Source organism: Engystomops pustulosus, chromosome 10 (genome assembly GCF_040894005.1).
Source record: "Engystomops pustulosus chromosome 10, aEngPut4.maternal, whole genome shotgun sequence".
In the NCBI taxonomy this organism is placed as follows: Eukaryota; Metazoa; Chordata; class Amphibia; order Anura; family Leptodactylidae; genus Engystomops; species Engystomops pustulosus.
Window position 1 is genome coordinate 21,989,089 of NC_092420.1, and position 11,159 is coordinate 22,000,247.

Consider the following 11,159-nt stretch of genomic DNA (forward strand, 5'->3'; position numbering starts at 1 on the left):
TTATGTGACTTATGAAAATGCCATTTTTATCTTTGACAATCTAAGCCAGTGATGGCTAACCTATGACACGCGTGTCAGTGCTGACACACGTAGCCATTTTCACTGACACACGGCTGCCTGAGAGTTAAGTTTCATCCTACATGATCAGGTGCAGTAGCCGGGAGGCTGAGAGATTGCACTGAGCTTCCAGCACTCCCCCCCTCCTCCTCCTCCCCCGGGCCGGCCCCTCCCCATGTGTGAGCTGTGCTTAGTGTCTCCAGTCAGCACAGGTATCAGCACAGGGCACAGCAGGAGAGGTGACCCGGCCATACACCCAGGAGGCTCCTCTGCAGCTCCTGATAGTTGTGGTGGGGGTAGGATAGCAACACAGTCAGAGGCCACATTGCTGCTGCCTTGTGTGATGTCCCAGAGAAAGAGCAGGGATAAGGGAGGACAACCACTCCCATTATACAGTGAGTAAGGTCAGTGCACTGAAGACAGTCATCAGGGCTTGTGTGTCAGTTTTGTGACGTACAAGCCCTGAAATAATCGCAAAGCCTTGCAAATCGCCAGACATTGCGATTATTTTGCTCCGCACACCTTCTCTATGCCAAGAGGGCATGAAGGAGATGCAGACAGCGGTGCCTGCGCCCTCGCTATAACCTGTGAACTTTCATGACTGAAAGTTTGCAGGTTACTAAGCAATTTCACACCTGTCTGATTGTATGGCAGTACATGGTAGGATCAATCAGACAATCCACGGTTAAAGTACCCTAGAAGTTAAATAGTATACATATTTGTTATTTAAACTATAAATATCACAAAAATATGTTTTTTTTGTCAAGGTGACACACCACCCGAGTTATGCTCGGTTATTTGGCGAATTTTGACACACCAAGCTCAAAAGGTTGCCCATCACTGATCTAAGCAGTGGGGTTGCCCATTGTCAGACTTGCCTTGATCTATCATAGGATGGACCATCAGAATTTTAATCCCATTTTTGGAAGCTCTCAGGAATAGATGTCGACTTAATGTTTCCTTTTCCTGTTTTAGTGCATTCTCCCTGGGCTGGACCAATTCGTGCCATTGCAATCACAGTACCCTTAGTCATCATTTCTGCCTTTGCAACACTGTTCACCGTCATGTGCCGAAAAAAACAGCAAGGTACGTCCAATTCAATTTAATTCGCTTTTGTTTTTCCTAATGTTGAAGATTTGTCTCTGGATCTATATGGGTCATTATTGTTTCGTTACGTCACTTGCCTCCAGTATTTTCTTATTGCTCCCTTACTTACTAAATTATTACCCTGTAGAAAACATCTATTCACACCTTGATGAGGAGAGCTCAGAGTCCTCCACTTATGCCGGGAGCCTCCATGTGGAAAGACCTCGACCACGACCGAAAGTCTTCATCTGTTACTCCAACAAGGACTGCCAGAAGCACATCAATGTCATCCAATGTTTTGCCTATTTTCTCCAGGATTTTTGCGGGTGTGAAGTAAGTCGCTAAATTTATTTATTTTTTTTTTTTTTAATGTTTGCTTGGAACAGTATTCTAGAAGGACAGCTCCATTCTCTTTGTAGTGGTTGAACCCTGGAATTGCAGCTCAGTTCTTTTGGACTTCATTCTGTGTTGATTCCAGCACCTAGACCTGATCAGTGGGGGTTGTGGGTGTTGATATTGATAACTTATCTGATTCTATTAGACTTTTTTTTTCTAACATTGTTGACCATTGCATTGTTGTCAAAATGTAGAGCAGTGAGTCTTTGTAGTCGTCTGAGGAGGATTTTTTGGCTGAATAAAAGGCCCTTGACATGCCTGAATTTATAAGATGGATACCCTGGAAAGTACAGTCCATCAGTATTACAGCGCATCGAATGCAGTAGGTTACAGCGTGACATAAAAGCAGTCACATGTGACAATAGCGCCCCCTAATGGCCTCAGTGCTACCAGCAGCTAATAGCTACTTGGTAACCATTAACACTATCCAATTATTACTTGTATCTTCCACTTTATATTTAGGATAAGTCCTCTGATTCTTTTCTGTTTTTAGCCTCCATGTCCTTGCTTTTATATAATTGTGCTGTCGTCTCCTTTAGGTTTCTTTGGACTTGTGGGAAAACTTAAAAATTTGTAAAGAGGGTCAAAGAGAGTGGCTGAAACAAAAGCTGAAGGATTCTCATTACATCATCGTTGTGTGTTCTAAGGGAATGAAGTATTTCGTTGAGAAGAAGAAGAAAAAGAGCAAGGGCACCAATGTTGAATCTGGTAAAGGGGAGATCTTTGTGAGCGCCATGGCTATGATCGCGGAGAAACTTGGCAAGGCACAGAACAGCTCAGACGACCTCAGCAGATTCATCACCGTCTACTTTGATTATTCCAGTGAGAATGATATTCCTAGCATTCTTGATGTGACCAAGAAGTACAAACTCATGGACCACCTCCCCCAGTTGTACTCCCACCTCTACTCCAGAGAACTGAGCCTCCAAGACCATGAGCACTATCCCACCAACATCAGCAAGCGCAATTATTTCCGAAGCAAAGCCGGACGATCGCTATATGTCGCCATATGTAACATGCACCAGTATATTGACCAGGAACCAGACTGGTTTGAGAAAGAACATGTTCCCTCGCACTCTCCTACCCTGCACTACCAGGAGCCTGTGATGGAAAAGTTTGATTCAGGCTTAGTCCTAAATGATGTCACCGTAAAACAGGGGGTGGAACAAGACCTCCCGGTGAAGGCAGATGTGTTGGCCTCTGCGGATTGTCAACTACCGACCATGAACGGTGACACCGGGGATGATGCTGAAGGAGAGAATACAACGGTTGAGTGCTGTGTTCTCCAACCTGTTCTTCACTCTGTAAAGGTTGTCAACCAGACAGAGATGCCTCGAGACTCTGGGATATATGACTCTTCTGTTCCATCTTCAGAGCTGTCATTGCCTTTAATGGATGGATTATCGCCTGATCAAGTAGAAACGTCCTCTATAGCAGAGAGTGTCTCTTCTTCCTCTGGATTAGGTAAGGAGGTGACTCCCTGGGCAGCTTGTTTCATTCCACTGAGCCGGCTTCTTGTGCAGTAGCCATGTCTCTTGCAGCCCAGAGGGAAATTGGTATAACGAAGGAATAAGGTGATGATAATTGTGGTTATACTAGTGACTGGGAGGCTGGTGGCTTGTGAATCCTCCACTGTGCCAAACTGTGATGATGATGGTATATCACAATGGCTAGTTGAGGTAGCTTTCCACTATAACTTCCTGGGTGCTGAGGTCAGACTGGTGTTAGATGATGGTAGTAGTTTCCCCTGGGGTGATCTCTGTATATAGTGTCCCTGGCCTGATGGTATATGAGGTGGCCCTTGATGTGCTGGTGTGATGTATTGCAGCAGGTGCACAGAAAGAAGGATTGGGGGACTGAGGTAAACCAGATGACTAACTTTACTGAAGAACTTCTTCCATAAAATGAAGGCACAATACTTCCTTACAAGCTGGTAAATGTCTGGAGGGAGATGATGATATTTTTAAACTTGTCCTTCTCTTCATTAGCTGCTTTATGTAAACTAATTCTTAGTGTGGCCCCCAAAACAAACCAACCACAGTTTCAAGCTGCGGGTGTGGATCTATTCAGACAAGTGACCTTGTGGTTACTCTTTGTATCTGTAATGGGGCCAAACCAAATAATGTCTCCCAGAAATTAACGTGGGGACTTCTCTGGCAGTTCCCTCAAGCCATGACCTTGACACTCTTCCTAAAATTCTCCTCTCACTCTACCTCCTCACAGGACCTCTCCTCACCTGCTCCTCACCTTACTCTGACCAACTCTGAACTCAACATGAGGGTGTATTCACACACCCGTCTATGGTGAAGTATATGCGTCCGCATATAGGCCCCCCCATAGACGGCAATGGCGGTATGGTGCCACACATGTGTGGCACCGATCTGCACTGTACACCGGGAAAAGATAGACTGCAAGCCGCACGCCGCTGTTTTCTATGGAGGGAGGAGGGGTCACACCCTCTCCCGCGCACAACGGGCATACCGCTGTGTGAATGCACCCTAAAACTGCCCTACCACTATATCTAATAGTTGGATTTAGTGATGGGGAAAACGCCCACTTCCGGGAGCCAGCCAATAAGGATGTGGTACCCATCCGTCCAGATCTTAATCAACCTGTAGTAATAATAAACAGACACTTGGGGTAAACATTACATGTGTCATGATAATTGCATTAGCTAGACATACATTAACTATAACAATTTTAGTAATTACACTTGCCCTACCTGCTCTACACTGTGAAATCCTTGTTAAACCCCCTATCAGTTTTTCTGTCAATTTATATATAAAGTTTTTTGGGAATATCTGTTTTAATCAGTTTTTTTTCCTTTTCCAGGAGAGGAGGAGCCCACTATCCCTAAATCGGTTGTGTACAGCGTCTGTAAAGCGGATCTCCATTGCCACATCCATCCCGATGAGCTTCAAGCCGTCGCGCCTCTGTAGCTTACCGCTTAACCCATTCTGTGCCAATGGACAGACTAAGCCCCCACTGGCAGTGAAAGGAGTTAATATGCATTGCCACTTTAACAAACAGGTTTTGTGAATAAAGTCACCCTATCACTGCAGACCCTGAACCTACTTGAATTAATGAAAAGACTGATAGAATTTTTCTCTCGTTTCCTACCCAAGTTCTGGGAGACCCGGGTCCGGTAACCCAAAGATTCGACTGTGTCCCGAACACCATGATGTGGATTCACAGCTCATGTTATCTTTTGGATAATTTTATATATGGGAGGATACATGATTTAAAGAGCTTCCTTTTTATTTTTCTAATATTGAAATTGCTTTTCTGGCCATGACACCTCAATCGACTCTTAAATCTGGACGCTTGACCGTTCCATCTATAATCTCAGAGATTAAGAAACCTGCACCTTGAGAATGGCCAGAAGAGTGAGATTACCTACTATGACCACTAACTGATTGATAGACCTCAAAGTTGTGTATGTATTGGATGATACGTCCCATAGGACATTCCACGTATATGTTTGCATGGGTTTCTTTAAGTTTCTATGTCCATATTTTTAGCTTTTACATTCCATGATGCATTTACACAGCAAATCCCAAGAGTAAAGACCTCAATACCGGGACTTGTATATCCACGTATGATCTATGTCGCCATGTTACATTTATTCGCCAATTCATTTGGTCCAGGATATGATACAAGTCTAGCAAATCCTTGCAAATCTCATATCAAATCTATTATGTGTTCCTGGCAACTTGCGGAAGTTTTGTAAATATAATTTATCTATGTTTCTGTGGAGTACACCTCAACATTGTGTCCCACTAACAACTGCTTAAGTTATTGGGGTTTCCTGTTTTCGAAAGACCCTTTCTGATGGGGGACCACATACAGTGGCTGTGCCATGTACTGTCCTCCTTTTAAAGGGAATGAAATTATGGCCATCCGGCTAATCTGGAAACCATGTCAAAAAAATTTTTCTCAGACTACTGAAGGGGTTTGCTTTGCAGATGAAAAAGATGGCTACTTTCTTCTAAAAATAGCTCCACACCCGACCATGGTTTGTGCCGGTATTGCATTTCATCTGTGTAGAAATGAAGAGAACTTTGTTACCGTCAAATGTGGAGCTGTTTTCGAAGAAAGCAACAAAATGTTTAAAGCTTGGATTCGCCCCTTTTTAAGCGACATTCCCACATGTCAATAGAGATTTTAAACAGTTTTTTTACAGTTTTATTAGTTTCCAAAGAACAAATAATGATCCTATTGAATTTGGAAGATATATGAAACTTTTTGCATTTACATGGCTGTGCACTGTTATTGTAGTTTGTCTTTTTGTGTGGTTTGATCCAATGGACATGAATTGGGGGAGAGGGTGGGAACCACAAGCTAAACAAAAAAAAATATATATATTTTAATGTAATTAAAAGTTTTTAGTTGCAATTCTACCAGAGGCTGGTTCAGGGACTAAAATCAAAAACTAAACTTTCATCTGTAGTCCAATATTGTATTAGCTCCGCAATTTGGTAACATTGGCCATTATATGATTGATTCTTTTGTACCATAAAATCGCCTGGAGGGTCCTCTGGTCTCTTATAGCCCCTCCATAAGCACAGGTAAAACGATCCTGTACAGTATCCTATGGCGGCTTCGATTTTTAAAAATGTGTTATGCTAACATCTGCCCTCTAGTGGCTGTAATTGGAAATGCATTTTGTTCTTTCATTGACAAACGCAGGCCCAGTCCCTAAAAGTTATTTGCATCCAGTAATTGTCTCACACGGCAGAAGTTTCTTGTCCATTCACCATGTGAATGTTTTATTTGTAGCTGACCCTTTGAACAGAGAAGTGAATGTTTTACAAGTTTTAGAAATGCCTGTATTTTATGACCATCTCTAATTTACGGACACTTTGTTTCTAGTTTTACCAGGTACTAGGTGTAATGTGCGCACACCTAGATAATTGTAACACTGGTAGATGAGCTACGATTTAAGGCTGAAGCTTTTCATTCATCATGTACTGGGGAAACACCAGTTGTCCGGGACAATATTTCCAGTTTTGAGACCTTTTCCAGTAAAATGATCCCGTTGCTTCCGGATCATTCTATATAAGTAAGGAAACATGTCCAGGATATTCCAACGTCTTTAAGAATTAGCCATTTGCATGGGCAGCAAAAAAGTCAGGATGTATGTATAGAACTGGTCACTTCTCAACACCGCCCCAGTGAGTGAATGGCTGCCCCCCCCCCCCATCTTTACATATAACTTTAAGTAATTTTCCTATTTTTGATGGTTTTCTGTAAATATTGTAGTTGTATTGAAACGATAGCAAGTTGTAAAATGTACATTTTTATGTTATAGATTGTATCAGATGTGTTCATATTGAAACAACATTGTGTGTCACGGGACGTGTTATATTGTACAATAAAACTTTTTTTTTTTTCTTATTTAACGTTTATTGCTAATTTTTGATTATCCTAAACTAGTGATTGTTCCATATTGGAGACATTGATGTTATCAGGATAAATTCATTTACAGTGGTTTTCTGAGATTTGAATTATCGGTGACTTATTCCCTTTTATTCACCTTTTTATTAGTTTGCGTAGTTTACATTGGAAAATATATGTTGCAACTTGATACATTTATGGTGATATCACCTTTTTATAGTGATCTGACAATGTTTTCTCTATTGCAGTTGTTGGTCAGAATTTTTTTATTTTTATTTTAATATTCCTTGTTGCATATCTGGGTGGCTGAACATCAGATTCTTTTTATCCCTTTTCTCTAAGCAAATGTGTATACCTTTTATTAGTTCATTAATCTTTATATGGCCATCATATTCCATAGCGCTTTTACAAATCATAGGTGACATGTACATAGACTGTAAGCTTTTGCTTATTTTATATGAATGGGTGACATTGTCTCCAGGTTTAAACCCATAAAACTACTGGCACCTTAGGGCAGTGATGGCGAACCTTTTAGACACCGAGTGCCCAAACTACAATCAAAACCCACATATTTTTCGCAAAGTGCCAATGCAATAATGTAAGCAGTAACTTATTACTCCCTGCTCTGTCACAGGTTTAAATTGTATAGGCACCTGAGGACACCAATACAGTAAAAAAAGATACAATTATCATTGTAGCTTCCTTCTAGGGTCCTGGGCTGCCTGTGATTGCAAGTGGCCTTGAGTCCTGTCTGGCAAACCCTGCCCTGGGGTCATGGTACGGGTGCCCACAGAGAGGGCTCTGAGTGCCATCTCTGGCACCCGTGCCATAGGTTCGCCACCACTGCCTTAGGGTATGAAATGTCTCTTCCAGAATGTCCTCTTTTATGTGAAACTGACCCATTTACCTGTGTAAAAAAAAAAAAAAAAAAACATGTAAAAAAAGTCATGTAAATTGGAACTGAGATGAGACCCTTTTGGAGACTGAAGAGCTGGGCAGATAAAAATCATAAACCTATAAGGTATTCCACATCCGAAAATGTTCAATCTATCATTAACGGTTATCCGCGGCACGTAGTAAAAGCTGTTAAATCCAAGACCACAAGAAAATGGTGCAAATGCTGTTTTTCACCAATTTCACTGCATTTGAAAAATTTTTTCCTGCTTCCCAGTACACGGCTTGGGCTATTAAATATCGTCACTATGAAATGCAATTTGTTTTGCAGGAAAAAAAACGCCATCACAGAGCTAGAAAAATAAAGAATTTATCGATTTTTATTTATTTTTTGGAAGTTGGAGAACAAAAAATGTAAACACTAAAATGAAAAAAAGACGAGTTGCACCAAAAAAATATGACTCTAGAGGAGATTTTTTTTTTTTATATAGGGAAGCACGTGAGATCTCACGTAAGACTGAATTCTAGAGAAGATATTGCATCCCACCAGATGGTGTTTGTAGTTTGGTGCTGGTGGGGATCTGGTGAATGAGGGATCCCCTTAGGTAAGATGGAACTAAGGTTGTTAGGCTGCATTCACATGGAAATACGGCAGTGCGAGCATGCGTCAGCATGTTGGAAATGGCACTGCCCAGCTGTACATACAGCTCTATCTTTTCCCTGTGTATGGACATGTGGCAGTATATTGCTGCCATAGCCATCTAGGCGATGTATATCATATAGACATATATACATCCCCACAATTGCTGTGTGAATGCAGCCATTAACAGGGTTTTCCCAGGAACTAACGTTAGGCCCTATGCACGGCATAGGACCTAACTTGCTGATCAGTGGGGGTCACAGTGCTGAGACCCCACAGATTGCAAAAACGAGGGATCCCTCTTCGCTCCGTTAGATTAATAGAGCAGACGCCCGAGGATGACCGTTCTGCTCCATTATTCTCTATGGAGCTGACAGATTGCCGTGCGTAGACGTGTGACCCCATCAGACCCCTCGTTTTCGCGATCTGTGAGGGATCTCATCACCGAGACCCCACTGATTAGCAAGTTGGGCCCTATCCCGTGGATTTGTGGGAAATCCCTTTAATCTGTAGGTGGCTTGTAAAGGACGCGGTGTTTTTGGCTGGTAACTTGATAAGCCCTTTGGCTCCAAAAACTCTATTTTTCTCTCTAATTCCATCCTGTTTGAGGCTTCTTTAAAAAAAAAAAAAAAATTCCTAGGAAGACCTCCAGCTTGTAACTTAATCTGGAAAATTACCTCTTTTAATAAAATCATTTTAAATTTGATACTGTAGCCGAAAGGGAAGTCGTATTGCTGACGCCTCCACAAAAAAATGTGTCCTGTAAATGATTTAACCTGTTGTAGACCAATGTGATAGAAGATGATGTCCTTTACCAATCTTTATTGGCAAACACATTTTTATTTTTCAAAATTTAAGGCTGAGCAGAGAGGCAAATTACCCATAAATCTGGAAAGCTTGACGAGTTGCCATTGTCTGGAAATGGATGTCTGGATATGAGTTTCCAGAAATCTCTTGCCACTGGTTTTTATACTCGAGTATAAGCTGAGTTTTTTCAGCACATTTTTTGCAGGTTGTCTTCTCCATTTTGAAGCTCCGGTTCTGTCTATGGGTCCGTCTATGGGTCACTGCTCTCTGCGACACAGACACAGACACAGACACACGTCAGCCATTGGCACACTCCAAGTAGCTCACATCATGGTATATGTGACTCCAGCGCAGGGGGAACCAAAGACAGAGCCTGATCTTAAGAATACAGAAAAGGACCTGCTTGGGTGCCTGAAAGCGGAGTACAGAGTTTTTTTTTTTTTTTTCTTAAATAGGCTGGGCATACTGGGCACAGGGGACTGCTGGCTATATACAAGGGGGCAGACACTGGCTACATACTGGGGGACTTGGGCTGGTTGGCCATATAGTGGGTGGAGGCTGTCACCCACCCTAGGCTTATACTCGAGTCAATAGGTTTTCCCAGTTTTTGTGTTAAAAATTAGGTGCCTCGGCTTATACTCGAGTATATACGGTAGTATATTGCCACTGTATTATTAATGTATATTTCTATTAATAGCAAGTCACAATGATATTTCCATAGATTGATTGATTGTGTTAATTCTAGATCAGACATTAGATTGGACAGTATTAGTCATGTTTTTATAGCAATTCCAGATGATCGGTAACACTTTGTACTAACAAGCTTGGGAGTGGCTATGTCTAAGTTATGAAACCATCTCAGCTCTTTGCCGGTGGAGATCTTAATATTTGTGTCCTGCTTCATATTTGTGCTGTATTGTATTGGAATGATTTCTACCTTGTACAACTTCCATCGCCCTGCAAAAGGTCCATATGTTAGACCCGTCTGAAGCAGCATAGCATAGCTGGTGTTGGCGCTGAACTGGATAACAAAGTGTTTTACATGTTATATCATAAAGTACACTAAAAACTGCAACTCTCTGCACACTTAAATAGAAGCTTCGCTATGGATTCCAGCATAATATTAGTCTCTCTAGGCGCCTCTGTTCCCAAGTAAATTGTTATCATTTTCGTATCTTCACTGTCAAATGGGTGGAGTCAGGTTGTCTGCTCCAGCCCAGGTCCACCCACATGACAGAGAATACTGGGTACTAAAGTACTAAAGTTCTATTGTGCAAATTAGGTCCTTTACTGCCATATTGGTGGACCCGAGTCGATTAGATGGCTTGGCTCTACCCATATGACAATAGAGAACCGAATATAAGGTAGAGAGGATTTCAGTTACAGTATTGGTGTACTCATTGGTGTACTTATATTTGCAGTAATTATAATTGAGAACAAATAGAATTTTAGCCCTCTATCACTTCCTATGCATTTCATTTTGGTTAGAGCACTCCACCTAAACAAACCTAGAATATGGGGCTCCAAATTGTGACCAAAACTATATACTATTTGGAGATCAACAATTGTTCTTTCAGTTCTTGTACATGTCATTTTCCAATAATTCACTTAGTTTGCCAATATTTCAAGACCCGGACTTGGCGATAGGACTACAAGACAAAATGTGTTTCCTGGGCTGTACAGAATATAGGATCCCTCAGTTAGTCCAGTAGGTAACCAGTTGCATCTCCACTGATCCATTATCTTGGAAAGTCTTAATAGGACTTTGTGCTTGGCTAGATGTCTATGTTGTGGCTATGAGCAGGTAGGATCTGTGCATGTTGTGTTCGCTTACAACTAAATAGTTGAACCAATCTCTGTTCTATAGTTATTTTTCTTTTGT

General features: G+C 41.6%; 1 protein-coding gene across 1 annotated transcript in view; it reads left to right on the top strand.

Moving 5' to 3' along the window:
• IL17RD (interleukin 17 receptor D) overlaps positions 1-6,936 on the top strand; it is a 51,430-nt gene extending 44,494 nt beyond the window's left edge. Inside the window, exons 10-13 of the mRNA XM_072126887.1 lie at positions 1,033-1,143; positions 1,292-1,476; positions 2,079-3,003; positions 4,372-6,936. Coding sequence (XP_071982988.1) covers positions 1,033-1,143; positions 1,292-1,476; positions 2,079-3,003; positions 4,372-4,478 — 1,328 coding nt within the window. The 3' untranslated portion in view covers positions 4,479-6,936. The remainder of the gene's footprint in view (positions 1-1,032; positions 1,144-1,291; positions 1,477-2,078; positions 3,004-4,371) is intronic.
• The last annotated feature ends 4,223 nt before the right edge of the window (positions 6,937-11,159 follow it).